At 40.2% G+C, this 26103-nt stretch overlaps 1 protein-coding gene across 2 annotated transcripts in view; it reads right to left on the bottom strand.

Annotated features, from left to right (window-relative positions):
- Nucleotides 1-26103, bottom strand: part of Oamb (Octopamine receptor in mushroom bodies) — a 401035-nt gene that overhangs the window by 31958 nt on the left and 342974 nt on the right. Inside the window, exon 7 of one of the 2 annotated variants that reach the window (XM_065220323.1) lies at nt 23902-25045. The exons of the other annotated variant lie outside the window; for it this stretch is intronic. Within the exon in view, the coding sequence (XP_065076395.1) occupies nt 24210-25045 (836 nt within the window). The 3' untranslated portion in view covers nt 23902-24209. Of the gene's footprint in view, nt 1-23901; nt 25046-26103 lie in introns of those variants that run through there. 2 annotated transcript variants of the gene reach the window in all.

The raw sequence follows: 26103 nt of genomic DNA, 5'->3' as shown, positions 1-26103 counted from the left end.
CAACATCCATTAATTTATGCGACAAGTGCTCTTGGCCGACAACCCTTTAGATTTTTTTTCCGTGATTTGTTTTCCGTCGGTCTTGTTTTCCGTGCTGAGCACCAATGCTACCGACGTGCCAGGAAGGCAGCTCCCACACCTGGACCCTACCTATCGACCCATCAACTCATGAACCGGGGACCAACGGCTTTACTTCCCTTCCGAAGGAAGGCGTGATCAGAGATGTTATGTCTCAGAACATCCCGGCGGCGCCGACTGGGATTGAACCCAGGCCTGTTGGGGTGAGAAGTAATCACGCTTACCACTTCACCTCCGGCGTAACCCTTAAGATTTGATTGACAAATATTCTGGATTCGTCCGAAAAATCTTCTAGACCTATCAGACGAATCCTCTAGATTTATCCGAGCAATCCTTTAGATTTGCCGAAAAATCCTATAGATTGGTCCAACAAATTATCCAGATTCAACCGAGGGGGGCGACACATCTAAATCTCAATTTTAGATACTCAAAAAATCTCACACTAGCGAATCAATATTCGAAAAATCTTCTTGCATTTCTCGCATCTACTTGCATCGCGCATCATCTTTTTGCAGGAAATCTTCAGAATCGTCATCAATCTTCTTTCTATCTACTCAGCGTGCGAGCAGCTAGCAACAAAAAAACACAATCTTTCCTGCAGCGTAGATAGAGTCGTCCCCCTCGGATTCAACCAACAAATGCTCAAGATTAGACTGACAACTGTTCTAGATTCGACCGACCGATTTTATCAAAAAATGCTTTAGGTTTGAGCGATAAACAATCTGGATTTGTCTGACAAATCTTCTAGATTTATCCGTAAAATCGCTTATATTTATCCGTTAAATCCTCTAGATTTATCTGACAAGTTATCTAGTTTTACTCGGCAAATTCTCTACATTTGTCTGACAAATATTCTGGATTTGTCCGACAAATGTTCCAGATTTGACCAACAATTGCTTTATATTTGACCGACTAATTCATTAGATTAGACCGATAATTATTCTGGATTTGTTCGACAAATATTCTAGATTGATCCGAAAAATCCTCTAGATTGGACTGATAAATGCTCTAGATACGACCGACAAATCTGCTATATTTGACAGACCGACAAATGTTCTCGATTTTTTCGACAAATCTTTAGATTTATCCGAATAATCTTATAGCTTTATACGATAAATCCTCTAGATATAACCTATAAATCCTCTAGATTTTAAAGATAAACCTTCTAGATTTGATCAACACATCCCGTAGGTTTAACCGACAAATCCTCTAGATTTGGTTAACAAATCCTCTAGATTTAGTAATCAAATTCTCTAGATTTGACAAACAAATTTTCTAGATTTGACTGACAAATGATCTGGATTTGTTGATCAAATCCTCAAGCACTTATCCGAAAAATCCTTTAGATTTGACCGATTAAACCTCTAGATATGCCCAACAAATCCTCTACTTTTACCGTGATATGTTTTCCGTACCGAGTACCAATGCTACCACAGGCAGGCAGCTCCCACACCTGGACCCTACCATCGACCCATCAACTCATAAACCGGGGACCAATGGCCTTACTTCCCATCCGCGGGAAAGCGTTATCAGAGATTTTATGCCTCAGAAAATCCCGATGGCGTCAACTGAAACCAGACCCTTTGGACCACCGACACTGCTCTCTAGATTTACACGATAAAGCTTCTAGATTTGTCTAACGAATCATCTACATTTGACCAACAAATTATCTAGATTTGACCGTTAAATGCTCTTGATTGTACTGACAAATACTCTAGATTTGACCGACAAATCCTCTGGATTTGACCAACAAATCCTCTGTAGATTTCAGATGCAAATATTCTGGATTTGTCTGACAATTCTTTTTAGATTTGGACGGAAAATTCTCTAGATTTACCAATAAATATTCTAGATTTATCTTTAAAATCTTCTAGATTTATTCGCAATATCTTCTAGATTTGTCAGATAAGTCCTCTAAATTTGACAAACAAATCCTCTAGATTTGACCGACAAATCTTCTAGATTTGACCATCAAATGCTCTGTATTTGATTTGACAAACAAATCCTCTAGATTTGACCGACAAATCTTCTAGATTTGACTATTAAATCCTCTGTATTTGTCCGACAAATTCTCTAAATTTATTCAACAATTCTTGATTTATCCGGCAACTCTAGATTGTCCGACAACTTTTTTAGATTTTCTGTACAAATCCTCCAGATTTGACTAACAAATGCTGTAGATTTTCCCGGCAGATACTCTAGCTTTGACCGAAAAGTACTGAAATATACTCTGGATCCGATTATTTTGTAGATTTGTCCGATAAATCTTCTTAATTTGTCCGACAAATCTTATAGGTTTGCCGATAAATCTTCTTTATCTATCGGAGAATTCTTCTAGATTGTCAACCAACAAATCCTCAATTCTCTAGATATGTCCGACAAATCTAGATTTTTTTTACAAATTCTCTAGATTTGACTGAGATTTTAATGTTTTCGACAAATCTTCTAGATTTGATCAAGAAATGCTCTAGATTTGACAGAAAAAATTTCTCGATTTTCCGACAACTATTTTGGATTATTCCGGAAAAATATTTAGATTCAACCGATAAATTCTTTAGAATCCTTTAGATTTAACCGTCAAATATTCTGGATTTTCCCGAAAAAATTTTTAGATTCATCCGAAAAAATTTCGAGACTTGTTTGACAAATCTTATGGATTTTTCCGAAAAATCTTCTAGATTTATCCGACAAATCCTTTTATTTTCGACAACTCCTGGTTTTCCGGACAAATGCTCTAGATTTGATTAACAAATATTCTATATCTGTCCGACAAATCTTCTAGACCTATCCTACAAATCCTCTAGATTTGCCCAACAAATCCTCTTGATTCTCCCCGGAAATCCACTAAATTTTACCAACATATTATCTAGATTTGACCAGCAAATGTTATCTATGGGACTGACAATTGCTCTAGATTTGAAAGCATCTAGAATGGACAGACAAATCTGCTCGAAGTGACCATCAAGTATTCTGGATTAGTCGGACAAATCTTCTTGATTTATCCGACAAATGTTTTAAATTTTTTCGATAACTCCTCTAGATTTATCCGACAAATGCTCTAGAATTGTTCGAAAAATGCTCTTGACTTGACCAAAAAAATCCGTTAGATTTGACCAACAAGTCCTATAGATTTAACCGACTAATTCTCTAGATTTGTCCGATAACTCAAGATTTGGTCGGCAAATCCTTTTTAAGACTTTGTCGGAAAGTTATTGTTTTGTCCGACAAATCCTCTAGATATGATCAACAGTTGCTCTCTGGGGGCAAGACAGCTGCACTCAGAGTAAATATATTTGCAGCGAGTAAATTTGAGTTACTCATATTAACTCAAAAATGAACAAAGTAGGCTCGATTTTCTGATCAAAGAAATATCGTCTGACAGCATATTTCGTTTGAAGCATCTGTTCGCACATTTGACAGATCGAATCGCTCGTTTAACAAATCGAATTGTGGACAAACGAAATGCTACTGTGGTGGTTTGAGTGCACGACGGTTTTACGGGGCTTGGATGCCTTTCAGGCGCCTTCCCTCGTTGGTGAGGATTGACACGGCCTAGGACGATACAGGATTGACTGGAGTGACCCGTTCCAAAAGGGGAATGCTCCTTTTCGGTTAGCTGAGGTACAACCTGAGCTTGAAACTTCGTTCGTGGTCAATATAATTGGTCCTTAACTGCTGATTGTGGTAAATTATGTAGCTGCTGATTCTAGGCCAGATTAGGTCAGCTCTGGCCAGCTTCGCCAGCGGTAGAAAACCACTTCAACTTTATCGCTTTGCCAGCAATCGTAAATGTATCAGTGAAAAAGCGTTGCCAGATGTATTGCCTCTAGCAATGAATTAAAGTTTATTAAAACAAGCAATTGTGAAGTTTGACTGGATCTATTTAATGGTGAATAAATATCGGAAACTGAATAAATTAAAAAAAAGACCATTTAAGGCATTTTAGCGGTCCAATTAAAAAAATTACAGAAAATTGAATTCAACGGTAACAGGAGAGATGGTAGCAGTAGCACAAACTATATTGCTATAAGAATTGAATTTATTGAATTAATTTAGCCTAATCCGAACCTATCGAACCACCCCAAAAGTCCCTACACAGAAATTCCAAGAAAGCACGTCAACTAACTTTGCTTGACAGCATCGGTTTCAACGTAATTTTCAATATAACAATCAGGTTGCTATGAGTATATAAGACATTGAGCAGCGTGAGTTACTCAGAGTTACTCAAAATTAACTTCGGTTTTACTCATGATCGATAGCTGTCTTGCCCCCAGGTTGCTCTAGATTTGTCCGACAAATATTCTGATTTTATCAGTCCGACTTTCAACACTGATCCGAAAAATCCTCTGGATTTTATCATCAAATTATCTATATTTGACCTATATTCGAACAACAAATCTTCCAGATTTGACCGGCAAACATCCAGGACTTATTCGACAAATGTTCTAGATTGTTTGAAAAATCTTTTGGATTCATCCGAAAAATCTTCTAGATTTGTCAGGCAAATGCTCTAGATTCGACCAACAAATCCTCTAGATTTGTCCGACAAATTGTCTTGATTAGTTCAGCAAGTTCTCTTGATTTTTTTCATCGAAAAACTCTCTTAAGAAATGCTTGTCTAGCATTGCATAAGGTATAGGAAGAACGTGACGACAGAAGGAAGGGAGATTGAAAATCTCATTCTGCATTTAGGCTGTGAACCATTTGCCGAGCTAAATTTAACTCTTGGTTAAAAGTGACATTTCGAAAGTTATTTTCTATGTTCGAAAATCCTCGTGCTGTCGATCGAACGGTTTTCGAGCCACGGTTGTCAAAATTTAACTTCTTGTCTGTCAGAAATAACCACACTCGGATAGCAGGGTTAATTGATAACTTTCCATCTGTCAAATTTTAACTAAAAGTTAAAATAATCCACCAAATGGTTCAGAGCCTTAAAAGAAGTTTTTGAATGTTTTCACTTCAAATTGACCGTCGGGGTGAATACCGTGAGTTGGCTGAAACCTTGAACGGTATCAAATGTCTACTCCAGTACTTTACTGAGAAGTAACACAATTTTTTTCCAGACTCCCTGAAATCTCGTGAGCACAGAAAAGGGACTCGCGTTAAGGACTAATTTTCTCCGCAAAAATAGTATTTTTCTGACACGTTTCGATTTTTCAAAATATATAGGAAAAGATATAAAAAATCCAATGAAATCAGATTTTCTTAGATTCCTGAAAATAAATGCAAAAAAGTTTGACTGGGAAAATGTGGTTTACTTCTTTGAACGTTGCTAGAAGCTTTTGTGCGATTTGGTTTCAAAATATCATTAGAATAATTTTACAAGATCGAAAACAGATTTCTCTATTTTGACACCATGCCAACCTACCACAATACAAATAGAAATAGTTGGATTTTTTTTTCTAAAGTCTCAGATCATGAATGTTTTATTCAATTTAGAGATGTTTAATATATCCAACGAGCTTAATGATATCCCTAAATATTAAAAACGTTAGTCTGAATCACATTATAAAGGACTGCTTTATGTCTAGGGTCTGTGATTAATTATATATTTTCATTACATAATTTATATAATCACAGAAAGCATTCTAATTAACCTGTCCTGGAAATCAACAACAAATCGTACTGTAGTCCTACGCACAACAGCTCAACAAATTTATATTTTAGACAGTAATTTAAAGTGGTTACTCCAAGGGGTAAGTCACTCCGCACATTGTGCCGAAATGAGATTCGGTACTGCTTGGGCACATCTTCAGTTTATTTTTGGCACACATTCGGCACAATTTCGTAGGCATTGGATTGTTGTAAATAAAATGGGAGCACTGCTGGACAACTGTCATTGAAGTTGTTCACAGCATTACGCGCTGTTTGACTGTATATTCAGGAACATCCTCTAATTGAATATACCAGAGGAACTCAACCATTCTTCTTCTTATTCGCATTTCAAGCTTATTGCCTAGTGAATATTAGCTTATTGCGTCCTCTCAATTTAGTGTTCTAACTGCACTTCCACAGTTCGTAATTGAGAGCTTTCGATGCCAATACCAATGCATGAATTTGTATATTGTGCGGCAAGCACAATGATACTCTATGCCCAGGGAAGTCGAGAAAATTTCCAACCCGAAAGATTCCCTTGACCGGACCGGGAATCGAAACCGCCGCCACCAGTTTGGTAATACCGTGCCTTTACTGACTAGGCTATGAGGCCCCTAAGAAACTCATACCAGCTGTTCACTAAAAAAGAAATGGTCTAGAGTGGGCTCAAGAGAAAGAGGCAGCTAATCAGACCCCATTAGTATCCTTAATTCAAATAATGCTGCAACTCCCACAAAACAAACTACAGAAGTCTATTCATCATCCTCTATAGTCGGTCTCAAACAATGTTCCCCACCGGTTCCAACTCTTTTCGACCGCTAATAGACCGTTGCATTTCACATCACGCAAGGCCTAGCTGGTCTGCCTTTGAGGGCATTATAAAAACCCTAAAACACAGGAATTTTATTATCCTATGAACACAAAACACCAAAATTTCGCGCACCCGCCACTTCCCGCGTCATCCTCATTCCGATTCAAACCAAAACATTCAAGGTGTCAGAAACACCGGGTTGCCAAGATGGATATTTTACAAACAATCGGCACACTTGCGACACACTGACAAAAAAGATCATCCAAGATTGGTGTGCGGAGTGACCTACCCCTTGGGTTACTCTCATTCAACTATTAGTAGGAGAGGTGCATATAAGTTCGCCGAAGACACCAAGACGGTTAGACGGAGACCGCACCTTTATCACACAGTGAAAACACCAAGGGGTAATCAACTCTCCACACTGTGCCAAAACACAGCATGGCACACTATTTAGCACGTTAGGACACACGTTGACAAGTAGGCCACAAACAATATAATGTAAAACGGCAGCACTGCCAAGTGTTGGCGTTTCGCCAATCGTTGCTAAGGTTTGATTCTTCGTTCACTCCATTGAGCTTCACAATGGGTTCGAGGATAGTTCCTTGATAATTTTCGAAAAATTCCGAAGAAAAATTCAGTAAATATTGTCTGCATCATGAATTACTTCAAAGTAAGCTTATCTCATCGGATTCGTAGTGAAAATACCAGCTGCTCGTGATTTCGTCCAAAATAGATTACATTCGGACATCACGCCAACAGAGTTCTTCCACACCATGGTCCGTGTCAAGGCGGGCGAAATGCGTTACCTCCAGCAACGGTTGATCAAATGCCTGTAAGATCGTCCAATGGATCAATGAAAATGCTGAGGTTTTGACAGAATTATGCTGTGGCTACCACAGTATTTTACATTTGGTGTGGTGGGTTCAAAACTTGACAATTTAAATTGTTCAATTGATCATTTTAGATGGTCAAGTTTAAAACCCACCACAGCATGCTTTTGGCGCTACTGTATATGGACGATCGAATGTAAAATACTGTGGTAGCCACAGCACAGTTCTGTCAAAACCTCAGCATTTTCATTGATCTATTGTGAGGCCTTACTCAATATCGAAAGTTTAAGTCGCGGCAGAGAGGGTTTCGGTGGGGTCAGTAGTTCCCACATGATGATACTAAGATATTTGCTGTTCGGAAAAATCCTACGAGCGTGTAGATCTAGGTGTAGATCGACAACAACAACCACAGGCTACTGCCTGCAGTAGAACTTCAGATGCGAAGCTAATTAACTTATCGACGCAACATCTCACTTATACAACCTAGCTAGCGCAGCCCTTTATTTTCAACCACGAAATCAGCTGTCAAAGTGTTCGACTTGAAAGCGGTTTGTTTTTTTTTTATTTTCAACCAGTAAAATGCATGTATTAGTGAAACTTCTCACTAATACTAACGGTGGTAGAGAACTCTATATAGAGATTTTCACGCCTGGTTGTATTGGTGCGCTGTGTGAAACTGTGGTAGCAAAAATCCGAGGAAAATATTTACATACATTTTCAAGTTAGCCCGAGTAAAATGATAAACATGTTAGCAGAATGCAACGGTAACCCCTACATTCGACCAGTTTACCGAACCCCTAGTGTCGAATATCGTAGCCGACACCACTTGTATGCTTAACGTCTCAAGATTATGACAAGTGTTTTGACAGATGTGACTAACCTAACATTATAGTATTTTACAAAGTATTAAACGTTTTTCATGTGTACAACACGTTCGAGTTTTTATTCTTTTTGGTCCTCGGTTTTCCGGTAGTTTATTCCGTATTCTAACGCAATTCCACTGTGTACCTGTCCGCTTCGTCCAACAGGTTATGGGCCCAGGGGAAGTTGCGCGAAAAACAGTGTAAACGGTTCACGAAAGTAATCGGTCGTTCGTAAGCTTGCGTGCGTGTTCGTGTTGACATCATCGGCAGCAGAGCGACGATGGAAGCGCTGAATAAGTTTGTCCGGTTGAACAACCACAACTGGCAAACATGGAAGTTCTATATGGAGATGCTCCTTACGAGGGAGGATCTGTGGTACGTCATCGTTTCTCCGAAGCCGGAAAAAGACCCTTATCAGTGGGTGAAGGACGATAAGAAAGCCCGAGCGACGATGGGACTGTGTGTCGAGGAGAACCAATACGGACTAATTAAAACAGCAGCTACTGCCAGCGTTTTTTTGGAACAGCCTGAAGCAGTACCACGAGAAGGTAACGGTGACGTCGAGAGTATCCCTGTTGAAGCGGTTGTGTAGCCTGAATCTGTTCGAAGGAGGTGATCTGGAGATCCATCTGTTTGAAGTGGAGGATCTATTCGACAGATTGACACAAGCTGGACAGGAGTTAAGCGATTCACTTAAAGTTGCAATGATATTGCGCAGTCTGCCAGACTCTTATTCTGGACTCGTTACTGCACTTGAGAGTAGACCGGATGCAGATTTAAAAGTTGTGCTCCTCAAGTCAAAACTGCTGGATGAATTCGAGCGTCAAAAGGAACGTTTAGTACCCGGTTCCAGTGGAAGATCTGGAGAAGCGAAAGCGCTGAAAAGTTTCAGCAAGCGGAATGTCTCCGTTTCAGAACGTGCATGTTTCTTTTGCAAACAGAAAGGGCATTTACGCAAGGATTGCCCAGTGCTGTCAGAGCAGCAGAAGCATAAAGGCGATAAGAAGAAGAAGAACGATTCACCGGCTGCGAAGCAAGTCGTGGCAAAGGACAAGAGCGCTGTTTTGTTCCTGATGGATGGGATTCGGCGGAACAGCTGGATCATCGATAGCGGAGCAAGCGTTCATATGTCGAACGAGAAGCGATTTTTCGAATCGATCGATGAGACGGACGTTCAAGAAGTGTATTTAGCTGATGGATCGTCTGTTAAATCGGCTGGATGTGGCACTTTGAAGGTGTGTACCGTCAATGGTTTTGGCGGAGTGGTCGATGTAACCCTGGAGAAAGCGTTGTATGTTCCGTCGCTGAACAGTGGGCTGCTGTCTGTGACAATGTTGACGTCGAAGGGATTTCTGGTGATCTTCAGGAAGAATGATTGTGACATCACGGATGAAGCCGGCAAGGTGGTAGCTAAAGGAGACCGCTGTGGCAACCTGTACCAGCTAAGGATAGCCGAAGAAGCACTGAAGGTCGAGAGTAAGCAACACAACGAGTTCTGCCAGCATCAGTGGCACCGTAAATTTGGCCACCGAGATCCGACGATTGTGAACAAGCTGTGTAAGGAAAAACTCGCCGAAGGTGTACTGGTGAAGGATTGCGGGATTCGACTGGCATGTGAGACCTGCATGGAAGGAAAGTTGTCACGTACTCCGATTCCACGAACGGCTGAGCGGAAGTCAACGCAAGTCCTGGACTTGGTGCACACGGACCTTTGTGGACCAATGAGGACGCCCACAGCGAGTGGGAGCAGATATCTAATGACGGTGATCGACGACTATAGTTGTTGTTTACCTGCTGTGCAAGAAGTCGGAAGCTGCTGATCGGATGGTTGAGTATGTCAGGTATGTGGAATCCCTGTTTAACCGTAAGCCCAGAATAGTGCGATCGGACGGTGGCGGCGAGTATGTGAATGAGCGACTGCAGAATTTCTTCCAAAGTGAGGGGATTAAGTGCCAATATACGACAGCCTACACGCCGCAGCAGAATGGTGTCGCCGAAAGACGAAATCGCTACTTGCAAGAGATGGCGACAACGATGCTGCTGGATGCGAAGCTCGAGAAGAAGTTCTGGGGAGAAGCAGTCGTGACAGCGGCGTACCTCCAGAATCGATTGCCGTCACGGTCAGTTGAAGTTACTCCGTTTGAGAAGTGGTACGGTAGGAAGCCGAACCTGGGACATTTGCGTGTGTATGAGTGCAAGTCGTGGGTACACATTCCCGATGTGAAGCGGGGAAAGTTCGATAGCAAGGCCCGGAAGCTAACCTTCATAGGATACTCGGAACAACATAAAGCGTATCGTTTTGTTGACCTGGTGACGGAGAAAGTGACGATTAGTAGGGACGCTAAGTTTTTGGAGCTAGATGAGGTTCAATGTCAGGAGGAGGTGGCTGTACTCCCGGCCCCAGAAGAAAGTGACACGGAATTGATTCTATGTGAAGAGTCGGCAAGTGGCAAGCAGCCACCGGCAGAAGGCCAGTGGTTGAACCTGTGAATGAAAAAGAACAATTGGATGATCCTGAATTGGATGATATTGACCGTAGTGAATACGAACAATTTTTTGACTTGAATTCGTCTTCGTCTTCGTTGGAGGATCCGCTAGCAGTGAAAGAAGAGCCGCAAGACGGTGAAGAATCGGAAAGTGTACCTACTGGAATGTCATTCCGTAGGAATCGGGGAAAGTTGCCAGATCGTTTTTCCGATTACGTTGTGGGAGTAGCGGCGCAGTCAGTTAAGGAGCCGGTTACCTACATTGAGGCAGTGAAGAGTGTTGACGGTGATGCTTGGCGAAAAGCAATGGGCGATGAACTTCAGTCGCATTTACGGAACGGCACGTGGGAACTGGTGGACCCTCCGGCTGGGAAGCGTGTCATTGGAAGCCAATGGGTCTACAAGATCAAGCAGGATGAAACGGGAGCAGTTGTTCGATTCAAGGCACGGCTGGTGGCGCAAGGATACGCGCAGCGATACGGAGTTGATTTCGACGAAGTGTTCGCTCCGGTCACCAAGTATGCTACGTTGCGGACATTCTTGGTGCTGGCTGGCAAGGAGCGATTATTGCTGAAGCATCTGGACGTCGAGACCGCCTATCTCTACGGTAGTATTGACGAGGAGGTGTACATGCGCCAGGCACCCGGTTGTGAAGTTCGCGGACAGAAGCAGAAGGTTTGTCGATTGAAGCGCAGCATATATGGCTTAAAGCAATCGGCGAGGTGTTGGAACCGGAAGCTGTCGGACGTCCTGCTGAAGATTGGACTCGTGGCGTGCAGTGCTGATCCGTGTATGTACGTGGCTGTCAGGAACGGCAAGAAGGTATACCTAATCGTGTATGTGGATGATCTGCTAGTTGGATGTGCTTCTGAGAAGGAGATAGTCAATGTGTACGAAGAGCTTCGCAAAGAATTTGAGATGTGTTGGCTGGGCGATGCAAAGTATTTTCTCGGCTTGGAACTACAGAAGGACGACGACGGATTCTACAACATGAGCGAGAAATTGATCGTGAAACTAGGACTGCAAGATGCGAAGGTGGCGAAGACGCCGATGGATCAAGGCTACGTGAAGGACAGGACGACGAGTGAGAACCTGAAGGACGCATCGATGTACCGAAGCCTGGTTGGTGCAGTGATGTATGTGGCAGTCACAGCGCGTCCTGACATTGCATCGGCTGCTTCCATATTGGGCAGAAAGTTCAGTGCTCCGACGGAAATCGACTGGACAGTGGCAAAGCGTGTCGTACGTTATCTCAAGGCAACCAAGACCTGGAAGTTAAAGTTGGGTGGCGTAGGCGGAGAGCTGCTGGAGGCGTATTCGGACTCTGACTGGGCTGGTGACCCAGATACACGCAAGTCTACTACCGGTTTTGTAGTATTCTATTCAGGAGGAGCTGTGTCGTGGGCTAGCAGAAGACAGGATTGCGTGAGTCTTTCGTCCATGGAGGCCGAATATGTGGCGCTGGGCGAGACTTGCCAAGATGTGCTGTGGTTGAGAAGATTGCTGAACGACATGGGTGAGAAGCAGAAGTGTGCCACAATGGTGCACGAAGACAACCAGGGCTGCTTGTGCTTCGTCAGGTCCGAGCGAACGAGCAAGAGGACCAAGCACATCGAAACGAAGGAGTGTTTCATCAGGGATCTCTGTGACCGTGGCGTAGTGAAACTTCAATATTGTCCCACTGATGAAATGAAGGCGGACATCTTTACCAAGGCGCTTGGAACGGTGAAGCATGACCGCTTTACCGAGCTTCTAGGTTTCGTTAAAGGCTGAGGGAACACCGTTGAGGAGGAGTGTTAGCAGAATGCAACGGTAACCCCTACATTCGACCAGTTTATCGAACCCCTAGTGTCGACTATCCTAGCCGACACCACTTGTATGCTTAACGTCTCAAGATTATGACAAGTGTTTTGACAGATGTGACTAACCTAACATTATAGTATTTAGGCTCTGAACCATTTGGTGGATTATTTTAACTTTTGGTTAAAATTTGACAGATGAAAAGTTATCGATTAACCCTGCTATCCGAGCATGGTTATTTCTGACAGACAAGAAGTTAAATTTTGACAACCGTGGCTCGAAAACCGGTCGATCGACAGCACGGGGATTTTCGAACACAGAAAATAACTTTCGAAATGTCACTTTTAACCACGAGTTAAATTTAACTCGGCAAATGGTTCACAGCCTTAACAAAGTATTAAACGTTTTTCATGTGCACAACAAGTTCGAGTTTTTATTCTTTTTGGTCCTCGGTTTTCCGTATTCTGACGCAATTCCACTGTGTACCTGTCCGCTTCGTCCAACAAAACAACTTTACCCGGCGATAGATCCCTGTTAGTGTGCGTGCGTTAAACGTCACTAATCTCTATACATCGCGAACCATTTACAATGTATGACAGATATGGAGTGGGAATAGAGCTTTTTGACGTCCAAACGGCGCACACTAATGCACCATTTAAACTGAAGGAGTGTGAGCAAGAGAGAAACAGATTAGTGGGAAAACAAACCAACCGTTCATCCCTGTGTGTGCTAGATAGAGAAAGACGATTAAACGTCAAAAAGGTCTATAGAGGAAGAATAGTGCTGCCGTCACTGTCGAAACATCTTTTCCTTGCATCTAATAGGGACACAACTGTCAAAGCGAGAAAAGAAAACTATGCAGTTTGACAATTCTGTTCCCGGTATCATTCAACATTGGAACAAAGGGAACACCAGCGCTATTCTTCCTCTATAGTATATTAGCTCTATTGGAGTGGGGGACCAGCGGTACCAGAATGTTTTAAAGCTTATCGGTATCAAACGTTTTAAAAAATCGGTAATTATCGGTATGTACTATTTTAATTAATTTTATATTTTTGCCGTTTTTAAAAGCGAAAATTTTAACTTTTGGGCTATAATCGGAAAATTCCGGAAGAAAACTCCGGGGAATGTTTGAATTAGCTTTTAGAAGAAGCTGAAATCAACATCTAGAGAAAGAATAAAAACGCTCTTCTGGAGGAAATTTGAGGAATGTTCTAAGAGAAGTCGGAAAAACATCCGTGGAACTTCCAAGAAACTTCTGGCAAAAATTAAAAAAATCGGATTTCACATTCAAAGGAAGGCAGAAAAGTTTCGGAAATTTTAGGTAAATTCCAGAAGTAGCCATTTCCAGGGGAAGCCAGAAGAAGCTCGGAAAAACCTTCCAATAGAAGTCAAAAAAAAAACCAACTGGACAAAATTCCAGAACTAGACGAAAGAAATTTCTGGGAGTAGTTTAATTCAACGGAAGAAACTTCCTGGAGACGCTGGCAGAAACTTCCTAGGGTACATTGGAAAATAAATTCTGGAGAAAGTCGGAAGCCAGAGCGCTTACGGAATAGTCGAAAGAAACAAGGAGATAATTCCGGAAGACAGAGCTTCTGGGGATGTTCTAATGATCCAGAAAATTTTGCAAATGGTCATAAACATCCCTGAAGACCCCGCAATGCCCCTGAAGTTTTTAGCACATTCCTAAAATGTACTTAGGAATATTTCATATTTCCTCGGGCTGCTTTGGAGTACTTCGATCATTTTTAAAATACTTGGAACTTCCCTGATTATAATGAGACTACCGGAATATATCTAATCAACTTTGAAGGTCTCTAGACTTTGTTGAAGATTACAAAATTTCTTAAGCGCAAAATTTTCTTGAATTTATTGTAACATCAGCATTGAAGTTCTCTGATCTTCCCGATTTTTCTAATTTTTAAAAGTTATTGACACTTCCCAAAAAATGTACTCACAATGTGCTAATGTTCATGTAACTTCCCTTACGTTTCTTAAATTTGCATGAACCCCTGGGAACATTGCTGAAGTTTTCGGAAATTGCCTGAGTTTCTCGGAACTCCTTTAAAATTTCAGCAATTTCCTTGAAATTTATTGATCTATCCTGATGTTCTCGGAGTTTCCTAAAGTTCTCTCAATTCTCCTGAAACTAATGGAACTGTCCTGAAAACCTTAAATTTTCCAGAAGTTCTTTGGACTTGTCAAGTATCCAAAATATTTATGATGTTTCCTTAAGTTCACTGGAGTTCGCTGGACCGGGTTTTAGAATTTTAACAGTAGTTATTGAAACAATCTTTAATTTATCGAAACTTATTCAAAAGTCTGGACTTTTCCGAAGTTTCAGAAATTCTTAAAAGTTCCTGCAGCTAGCGTGGATCCGCAATCAAAATCTCCCTAAAGATGGAAGAATCATTCGAGCGAAGGCTGAAGAAGTTTCCAAGGGAAGTCGAAATGAGTTTCCAAGAGGAATCGTAAAATAATTTACGATGTAAGGTGGAAGAAAATTTCAGCGGAATGTTGGAAGAAAATCCAGGAAGTTAAATAATGTTTTAAAAGTATTTCCCGATTCCCCCGGAATTACCAGAAAGAGCCATCGACTGTTTATCGATTCATGGGTAGCCAAAAACGGTGAGGAAATTGAAACATTAATCGAAAGAGTATCCATAAGACATTTTTAAAGATGATTTTTGTTTTAGATTTTTTTTAGAAAATTTGAAATACTCAAAAAGATACAAGTCTTTCACAATAATTTTCTCCAAAATTCGAGCAAGGGCAGGCAATAATCATTTTGAATATTTAAAAAAATCGGTATAAATTGGTATAAAACCTCAAAAATCGGTATTCTGAGGAACCTTATTTGTATATTGGTATATAGTTCGGAAATCGGTATAACTACCGATAAATCGGTATATTTGGAAACGCTGTGGGGGACATTTGATGGTTTCCGCCGATGGTGCCTTGGCCATTCGTACAACTGCATAAGATCGTGAATTTGGTAGGCTTGAACGTGTATGATTCGGTGGTGGTAGGAGACATCATAATCAGCGAAAGGCTTGAGTGATTGAAGATTCGAGTTCACGTACTTCTGAGTCGATTAGATGAACAGGTTCGAGGATGTTGTTTCTTGGGTGGGATTTAACTTTCGCCCATTCGAGTTTTAGGTTTGCTTTTGTTGGGAAGTGTTTTACAGGCACCTGGTGGAAATTTCCTCACTAATTATGTCCCCATGGTAAAGGTCCATTTAGACTATCGAATTTGTTGGTGTGGTTCGAGCGGACTGCTCGATAATTTTGTCGGATGCAATGTTCGGATTCGTTCAAACTTTTTCGACATGATGATTAGATTTTACGTTTGATTTGTCGAACGAAATAGGTTTGTGATTAATTTTCATTTGACTCATTCAGAAAAATAGCCGCAAGTGAGGTGAAAATAGCCGGCGCCGGTGGTGTAGTGGTCAAGGTTGCAAATACTCATTTCAGCTAAAATAATGTTTTTCGGAATAATAAAACCAAAAGATGGTATGATGGCATGTTTTACTTGTAACTTACAAGAAGAGGTTACAAAGTATGCGTTTGAAACATAAAACCTGTAAATTTTGCTTCCTATGAGTCACAATCAGCGATTTACTGATCGCTGAGTGAGTGAGTGAGTGAGTGAGTGAGTTTGTGAAAAATCGCTGATTGTGACTCTCATGAAGTGAAATAAACAGGTTTAATATGTCAAACACATTCTTTGCAACCTCTTCTTGTATCCTACAAATTCAAAATATGATCATGGCATCTAATTATTTCATAATTAACAAAAAACATTGATTTACCTGAAATGAGTATTTGCAACCTTGGTAGTGGTAAGCGTTACTGCTTTCTCACCCCAATAGGTCTGGATTCAATCCCAGCCGAGATTGGTGGGATTTTTCTGAAGCATAAAAATCTCTGGTCACGTCTTCCTTCGGAAGGGAAGTAAATCCGTTAGTCCCGGCCCATGTGTGTTTGAATGGGTGCGATATCCTACGCAGGTGTGGAAGCTGCCTTTCTGCACATCCGATTGTCGTCAATGGATGGCAATGGATGTCCGTCGGTGATTGGCACTAGATGATCCCTTGTTCTTTTATCGATTACTGCTTGAATTGTTTTTTTCTTGATACCCATTAAGTCTAGCGATTTAAAAAATGTGAGCTATTTCCTTTGATTTGCCTAAGAGGAAGAGTTTGCATCCTGTGAACCATGTGGCACTGATAAAGTCTGCAAGTAGTAGACGAAATACGCGTATCTGTCAAAAGATAAGCAATTATAACGGAATTTAAAGGAAATAAACCAACCCACTCAAAGTTCTAAACAAAACAGTGTTAATATAATACGAAGCATGTATTATTATATGTTCTGTTTATGTTGCTGAGCTGGCAGCAATCAACTTCGCATTGGGGATGATTTCCAACATGCCCACAGACCATTACTTCATCTTCTCGGATAGTCTCAGTTCGATTGAGGCTATTCGGTCGATGAAACCAAGTAGGCACTCATCTTATTTCCTTTCAAAGGTAAGGGAGCAGATGAGTGTACTGGTCGAAAGATCATATATGATTACCTTTGTATGGGTCCCCTCACATTGCTCAATCCCAGGCAATGAGAAGGCGGACTCTCTCGCAAAGGTGGGCGCGCAGGAAGGCGAATTTTATGACAGGCAAATTTCACACGATGAATTTTAACATTTAGTGCGTCAGAGTACCCTTTCGAGTTGGCAAACCGATTGGGACAATGGAAATCTTGGACGGTGGTTACATTCAATTATTCCTAATGTTTCTTCGAGAGCGTGGTTTAAAGGCTTGGGCTTAAGTCGTGACTTTATTCGCGTGATGAGTAGACTTATGTCCAACCACTACTCGCTAGATGCGCATCTCAATAGAATAAACCTCGTGGACAGCAACATATGTCGGTGTGGAAACGGTTACGACGACATCGATCACGCAGTTTGGCAATGTACGGATAATGACGCCGCCAGAGAGCGACTTTTGAATACCCTCGAGGCCCAAGGAAGACAACCCTCTATCCCTATCAGAGACGTGTTGGGTACCCGCGATCTCTGCTATATGCAGTCGATTTATGTGTTTCTGCAAATGTCTAGTATAAGAATTTAATTCGTTTGTCTTTTGTCTCTCTTTATTAGTTTTTGTTTGTCTTGTCCCCCGTCTCGATGAGCCTCATCGTCGCCCACTGGTCACCATAGCCGGTCGAACTCCAGACGAATCTAGAACCACACTACCGTTCACACTGGCGACAACGCTCTGATGAGGCAACGATACCCTACTCCCAAGCTCCTCCCCTTTTCCTATCCTTCGACAATGTACCCCTCTAACCTCGAGTAAGCCGCGAGTATCCGGCCCAACTCCTACTAGACATAGAATTAAGTGAATTTTGTTACAAACAAAGAACAATGAATTATCGGCTCCGTAAAGCTAACGCGATTGAGCCTTACAAATAAACGAACTAGATAAAAAAAAAGCATGTATTATATAAGAATAAGCATGCCAGACAGCCAACTAAGATTTTTTAGTGCTTCAGAGAGATTCAGAGATCTACTGAGACATTTTTTGAGCTTCAGTGTAGTTCGTAGATCTTGAGAACAAAACTACAAAACTTCATAAAATTTCAAAGAAATTTGCATAAATTTGCAGAATTTCAGTAAAATTCACAAGAGAGTTCCAAGGAAGCTAAAATATTTTCAGATCAATTTGTAAATCTATAAGGGAAATTTTGCAAATCTTCAGAGAAATTCACAAAACTACAGATAAGTCCAAGAATCTACAGTGAAACGTAAAGAAGTTCACAGAAGTTTCGAGATCTACTGAAAAATTATAGAACGTCAGAAAAGTTCGTAGATCTTCAGAACAAAGCTACAGAACTTCGAAAAAAATTACAGAACTTCTGAAAAAAAAAAAAAAAATCACAGGAATTGTCATAGGTCTTCAGATAAATTTGAAGACATTCAAGCAAGGGTGCAGATTTTTTGATACATTTTTAGAATCTCTGAAATTTTAATGGATCTTCAGTAAAATTAACAGAACTTCAGGGAAGATCAGCGATTTAAAAAAAAATATGTTTACGATTTCAGGGAAATTTTTAGATTTTAAGAGAAACATTTAAAACTTGAAGGAAGCTAAAATATTTTCAGAAATTTTTTAGAACTTTAGGTAATTTGGAAGATTTTCAGAGAAGTTTGCAGATCTTCAGGGTAGCCCGAAAGCCTACAGAGAAATTTACAAAACTTCAAAGAAGTTTGCAGATCTACTGAGAAATTTATTGAGCCTCAAGGTAATTCGTATATCTTGAGAATAGAACTACGGAGCTTCAGACAACTTTACAGAACTTTGAAGGTATTTGCAGGACTTCAGAAGAGTAGATATTAAAAGAAATCTGCAGACCTGCAAGGAATTTTGCACATCTTCAGAGACATTCAGTAGTTCAGAAAGCTTTGCAGTTTCAGAAAAATGTGAGATCTTCAGAAAAAATCGATAAATGTCAGAAAAGTACTTCAATTCCAAAAAGCAAAGTACGAAAGTCCAAGATTTTGCAGAACTCCATGGAAGTTGGAAATAGATAGATCTGAAGAACTTCAAAGAAATCCGTAGACCTCAAGAGAAGTCTGTAGAACTTCAAGAAGTTCGTACATTTTTAGAAAAATTTGCAAAACTCACAGAACTACAGGTAAGTTCGCCGATCTTTAGAAGTACTTACACAACTTCAGAGATATTCGTAAATCTTCAATTAAATTTTTAAAACATCAGCGAAGTTAAAATATTTTCAGATTGTAAAGCTTTGGGGAATTTCAAAGAATTTCAGATAAATCTGCAGAGCTTTATGGAAGTCCAAGAGATCTACTAAGAAATGTTTTGAACTTTAGGGCATTTCGTAGATCTTCAGAGCGGAAAAACAGTACTTCAGAAAACTTTACAGAACTTTAAAGAAATTTTATGAACTTCAGAAAAGTGCAGAGGATGGATCGTAAATCAACTGAAAAATCTGCAGATGCTTAAATAAATTTTCAAAATTTTATTGAGGATCTTGGATTTTAAGAGAAATTTACAGCACTTCAGGGAAGTTCACTGATCTTTAGCGATATTTACCCAACTTCAGAATAAATTAGTAGATCTTCAGGAACTTCCTTAAACTTCCGAGGGGGGCGACTCTATCTACGATGCAGGAAAGATTTTGTTTTGGTGTGTTTAGCTGCGCGCACGCTGAGTAGATAGAAACAAGATTGATGACTATTATGAAAATTTCCTGCAAAAAGATAATGTGCGATGCAAGTAGAGGCGAGAAATGAAAGAAGATTTTTCGTAGATTGATTCGTGAGATTTTTCGAGCATCTAGAATTGAGATTTAGATGTGACGTCCCCCTCATAAACTTCCGGGAAGCTCGAAAATTTCTAGATAAATTATTTATGCTTTAGGGAATTGAGATATTTGCAGATATTCATTGAATCATGAAAATAAACAGAGACAATTTGCAGAACTTTCAAGAAATTCGTAGATTATTAAAATTTAGTGAACATCAGAAATAATTATTGATATTTAAGGATCTTAAATCTGCATACCGTGCCGATTTAAATTTTGGACATTTAATCTCGAATTTCGGACACTTTTAAAAGTTGATTATCTCGGTCGAATATGATCCACATGTCTTGTAAATTTTAAATTTTTTTGACTAGTGCCCTCCACGATCATCTAACATTATTACTTTGTTTCTAATTGGATGTAATATTTAATTAAAAATGAAAGTATCCGAAATATGAATCGTCCGAAATTTGAATCGGAACGGTAGATTCAGGAGCTTTGTAGATTTTTAGAGAAATTTGCAGAACTTCTGAAAAACACAAAGAAATCTGCCGAACTACCGATAAACTTGCAGATCTTCAGGAAAATTTGTTGATCTTCAAAGATATTTTAGCAGAGAAGAGAAACAAAACTTCAGGGACATCTTAAGGTCTTCAGAGAAATATGCATAATTGAGTTCTTCACAAAAATGTTCAGAACTCAAGGAATTATGTAGATCTATTGAGAACTTTTCCCACTAGCTTGTGAAAAGTTGGTATCGACATCCTGGTACAGTTTTGGAATCCTTTTTGCCTTCATATTGCAGTTCTTGACAGACAAGATGCCGGTGTTCCTCCAGAGCAATCATTTCCTACTTCACAAAGTTCACCTTCTTCTTCTGATTTTATTTGAAATAACTTCTCGATTTTGTCAACCTCCTTTTTGAACAACTTTTCTAATATTTCACAAATCCCATGCGCCACTTCACCACTGAAAATGTCATTTTGCACCAAAGTATACCTTAAACATACATCTTGAAGATGAATGAGAATGATTTGGAATCGCAGAGTTTTTGTTCTCAGACAGTTGAGCCTTAACAAATAATCGAAGTCGTCGTCGGTGAGGTCGGGACCGAAATCTAGTAGCAGCAAGTTGAACGGGAACTTGATCGTAATTATTTTGTGATATAAGGAGCTCAGTGGCCTACCGATGACCGATTTTGCTTGCTGAGCAGAATCTTATGGGTTCAATCTCAAGCTCCTTAACATTATAGAGTTACACTTTAAATCGGCTTTCTTTCAAAATATGATATAAAGCGTAACGAAATTTGGAGGGAGGGACGGGTACGTAAAAGAAGTAATATTTGAGTTTTAGGAAAAACGTGTTAATCAGGAATTCTACATCAAATCCTTCTCAAGAGCAGTTGCTGTTGTTGTCAGTGAGGTCAGCGCCGGGATCAAAACCTACTAACAACAAATTGGACGTAATTGTTTTGTGATATACGGAGCTCGTTGGCCTACTGGCGACCGAATTTGCTTACTGAGCAGAAGACCGTGGGTTCAAACCCAAGCTCCTTCATACTATTGAATCGTTAGGACATCGATCCAGCATATTGTTTACCAAAACGAATCCTATTACAATTCCAACCCTTTTATCCAGCATCCCAGTGAGTTCTCGTGGAAGTGCATTTCATTAAAGCGAGTATCTCCTACCCATTCCTTTCTTGACGAGCATGCGGGCGTGGCTAGCACTGTTATTGCCTGGTTTTAGATCACAAGTATTTACACATTGAGGGTGATTGCTAATCCCAAGAATCAAGATTTGATTAATATTGATCAAGAATCAATTTAATTCCACTTAATTAATTTTGGTATCCGTAACAGATACGTATTTCGACTACAATGTGCAGTCTTCATCAGTGCCATTCAAACTAATGAACTTATCAAAATCTAACCCCCTTAAGTACTCATCCCCTAGGTAAAAAAGTCAAGATCATAGGTATAAAATGAAACTACAATGTGTTGAATCGGAACCTACCTGACTAATAAAAACCAAAGATTTAAGTAAGCTAGAGGAGAAAAATCTATACAACTCTCTAATAATGAAAATCCCCAAAGGCTTGGTAGCCATCATAATGATGTAATTGCTGTTTTATTTAGCATTCAGCTCACAACCCAATTTCATTACTTCTTCAAGAATCAAGATTAATAAATATTGATCAAGAATCAAGATTAATCAAGAATCAAGATTGATCAAGAATAATGATTCATCATGAATCAAGATTGATCAAGAATAATGATTCATCATGAATCAAGATTGATCAAGAATTAATATTGATAAAAAATCCAGTTTGATCAAGAATCCAGTTTGGCCAAGAATCAAGATTTATCAAGAATCAAGATTGATAAAGAATCAAGATTGATAAAGAATTAAGATTGATCAAGAATCAAGATTAATCAAGAATTAAGATTGATCAAGACTAATGATTCATCATGAATCAAGATTGATCAAGAATACAGATTGATCTAGAATAAAGATTTTTGAAGAATAAAGATTTATCAAGAATCAAGATTGATCAAGAATCAAGATTTAACAAGAATCCTGATTGATAAAGAATCAATATTTATCAAGAATCCAGTTTGATCAAGAATCTAGATTGATGAAGAATAAAGATTTATCAATAATCAAGATTGATCATGAATCAAGATTCCTCAAGAATCAAGATTGACCAAAAATCAAGATTGATCAAGAATCAAGATTGATCTAAAATCCAGTTTGATTACGAATCCAGATTGACCAGGAATCAAGATTTTTAAAGAATCTGCATTGATCAAAAATCAAGATTCATCAAGAATAATGATTGTTTAAGGATTGATCAAGAATCAATACAGAACATGAATAAAGATTCATCAAGAATCAATATTAATCAAGAATCAAGATTCATCAAGACTCAAGATTTAACAAGTATCCTGATTGATCAAAAATCAAGATTAAAAGTCGTTACGAATCCAGATTTACCAGGAATCAAGATTTTTAAAGAATCTGCATTGATCAAAAATCAAGATTCATCAAGAATAATGAATGTTTAAGGATTGATCAAGAATCAATACTGAACATGAATCAAGATTCATCAAGAATTAATATTGATCAAGAATGAAGATAAATCAAGAATCAAGATTAACCAAGAATCAAGATTAATCTAGAATCAAGATTGATCAATAATCAAAATTGATCAATAATCAATATTGATCAAGAATCAAGATTAATCAAGAATCAAGATTGATCAAGATTAAAAATTGATCAATAATCATTGCTGAAAATAAATCAAGATTCATCAAGAATCAAGAATCAAGTTTGATCAAGAATCCAGATTGAACAAGAATCAATATTGACCCACAATCAAGATTGACAAAAAATCAAGATTGATCAAGAATCAAGATTGATCAAAAATCCAGGTTGATCAAGTATCCAGATTGATCAATAATCAAGATTGATCAAGAATCAAGATTGACTAAGAATAAATAATGATCCGCAATCAATATTGATCAAGAATCAAGATTGATCTAGAATCGAGTTTGATCAAGAATCCAAGAATGATTCCCATTTTTGCTAAAATTCGGCCATTTTGAGTTTGTAAAATTTACAAAATGCATCGCTTTGCAGTTATTAATTATGCCCAGCTAGATTCCAGTCCTGGCCCACCGTGCAAAGCGGGTTCCAAAATGGAAGTAAGAACTTCTGAATTTAGTACTATCTTTAGGCTCACACTTACCCCCACCCCCATATAAAGAATGATCCTTCATGGAAACATAACCCCTTTTCCCACTTAACAGATGCGCAGATTACATTGCACTGGTACAATCTAAAAAAAACCTTGTCATCTGGCAACAATATCATCGTCGAAGAATAAACTAACATGCAATCTGTTCTTTCAATGATATTTAAACAATTCATGACTTATATGACTCCGATCTCCGTTTACTTACCGCACATCTGAAAAAAGAACGTTAGAAAATATCACAAATTCTAAAACCCTTCCAACGCTCCCCACCCTGTGAGTCACAAACCCTGATCCCCCCCCCCCCCCTACTGCGATTACCCCCTTACAAGCTCGTAATCGTTTTCCCACTCTTATCTACCGTTCCCACGCTCTCGTCCTCTTTGGCCGGTTGGTCCTCCTCCGCAATGACCCGCTGCGTCCGAGCAGACCCCCCGGTAGCACCCTGCTGAAACTCGATCACGATCGGATGGTGATGCTGCTGCTGATGATGAAGATGACTACCGCCACTGCTGTCCGTACTGCTGTAGGATGGTGCCCTCACTGTTGCGGACCGGAACAGACCCGGTCCCGTCGCCTGCCCAGATCCGCCCGGCGGCAATGGCTTCTTCGAGCTGTACGGTGGCGTCGGTGGCTCCAACGAGCTGAAGGATCGTCATCTGAACACGGCGTTGTCCAGTTCGTTCCGAGGCGTCGACGCCAGCGGGGTGAAGGCCGATGGGCTGTAGCTGTGATTGTTGGTATGCTGGGTGGTGGAGGATTTCTTGAGGAGATTGATTTTGAACCTCTTCCAGCAGAAACAGCGCATGATGATGCGCTTGAACGCTTGCCGGAAGTCACGGGAGAAGAGAGCGTAGATGAACGGATTGACGGCCGAGTTGCAGTAGCCGAGCCAGAAGAGGATGGAGAACAGCGTGTCGTTGATGCAGTCATTGCAGAAGGCCCTGGTGAGGTACATGGTGAAAAAGGGCAGCCAGCAGATGATGAAGCCGCCTACTATGATGGCAAGGGTTTTGGCCGCCTTTGTTTCCATTCGGAACCGCTTGACCTGCACCTTCAGGTGCTTCTTGCCTAGCTTTTTCGACGAGTTGGGCGAAAGGTCCCGGGAGATTCCAGCCGGGGCTTCCTTGAAGACGGATTTCCGCCGGGAGTTGGGCCGGCTTGATGGCGGATGAAAGCGACCGGAACTGCCGCCACCTCCACCGTTGTGCTGCTGCTGCTGCTGCTGCTGGTGAGGCAGATTGATTTGCATCGATGAGTTGAGGGATACGGTGGGGCTGGTGAGATGGGACGTGTTCCCGCTGGGACAGGAGATTGAGATCTGGGGGTTCGCGGCACTGGACGAGGCGTCCGAACTGGTGGGCCGAACGGCCGTTCCTTCGATGAGCATGTTGTGCGTTCGCATCGTGGACGCCATCAAGGCTCCGACGCCCTTGCCGCGGTGCATCCGAAGCGTCAAGCTGTCGTCGAAGTTGTTCTTCTTCTTGCCACCTGCCGTTTGTTTGTTTTGTTTTGGCGATTTCAAAGGATGGAAGTTTTTTTATTTTTTGTATTTACCAAGCGTGTGGCCGTGACAGTTGTAGACAGCGGAAGAAAGAGAGAAAGAAAGAAGAAGAATATCTTGATTTAGGCCGTTGTTGATCGCACGTGGTGGTGGTGGTGGTGGGCGTTGTTTGTGTTGTGTTTGTGGCTGATTGGCCAGGAGCGCGGAATCCGGAAGAAGATGAAGAAACAGTCAGTGGGTGTTGTTGGTGGTTGAAGCAGGCCGTGGTGAAGATGATTTGGTAGTGGTGGTTGGTGGTGGTTGTTATGGTGAATTTTCGTCTGATAGTAGTAGTTGTTGTTGTTGTTATTTGTTAGTGACAGGTGCTTTTAGTTTCAGTTGGACTTCTGTGTGGCGCTAGTTCACCCTGATGTGCTTGTGTGTGTTTGTTTACAATGGTGCTTGATAGCTTGTTATTTGATGATGATTTTTTTTTTTTTGATTTTTCAACTTACATCCTTGCAGTATTAGTTGGAAGGATACTTGCACTCGCTTGATTCGTTTTTTGTTTTGTTTTGATGAATTTGTAGGATGATTCACATACATTTCAGTCGGATTGGTTTTAATTGGCTTCGTGTGGCAAACGTAACGAAATTGATTTTCGTTTTGAAGGGACGTACATAACACTTGAACTTCTGTTTCGATATATAAAATCATGCACTTGGAACTGTCATTTTCCATTTACAAACACACTTACAAAGGTAAAAACTTGGTTGGTTTCCGTTTTTGGTTGCATTCCCTGCGTTTTGTTTACTGAACTCTTACATAACTCGATGGAATATAACACATTGAATGCTTCCGCATATCGGTACTTGATCATATCAAACAAACTTATGTAACAGCATTCCGTAAAATTTGGGCTCCAAATTTTCACTATACAGAAGAGTTTTTAAAAGGGAAAAGTTCGATCAATAGAAGAAACTCGACAAACAAAAAATATTATTAACGGGATTCGAAAGAAGAGCATTCCAATTACAAATCTAGGAGAGAACAGTAACTAATAAAT

This window comes from Ochlerotatus camptorhynchus, unplaced genomic scaffold (assembly GCF_037179485.1).
Source record: "Ochlerotatus camptorhynchus isolate MF236.1 unplaced genomic scaffold, CSIRO-AGI_Acam_v1.1 ptg000124l, whole genome shotgun sequence".
NCBI classification, from domain to species: domain Eukaryota; kingdom Metazoa; phylum Arthropoda; class Insecta; order Diptera; family Culicidae; genus Ochlerotatus; species Ochlerotatus camptorhynchus.
This window is presented reverse-complemented; position numbering and strand designations above follow the sequence as displayed.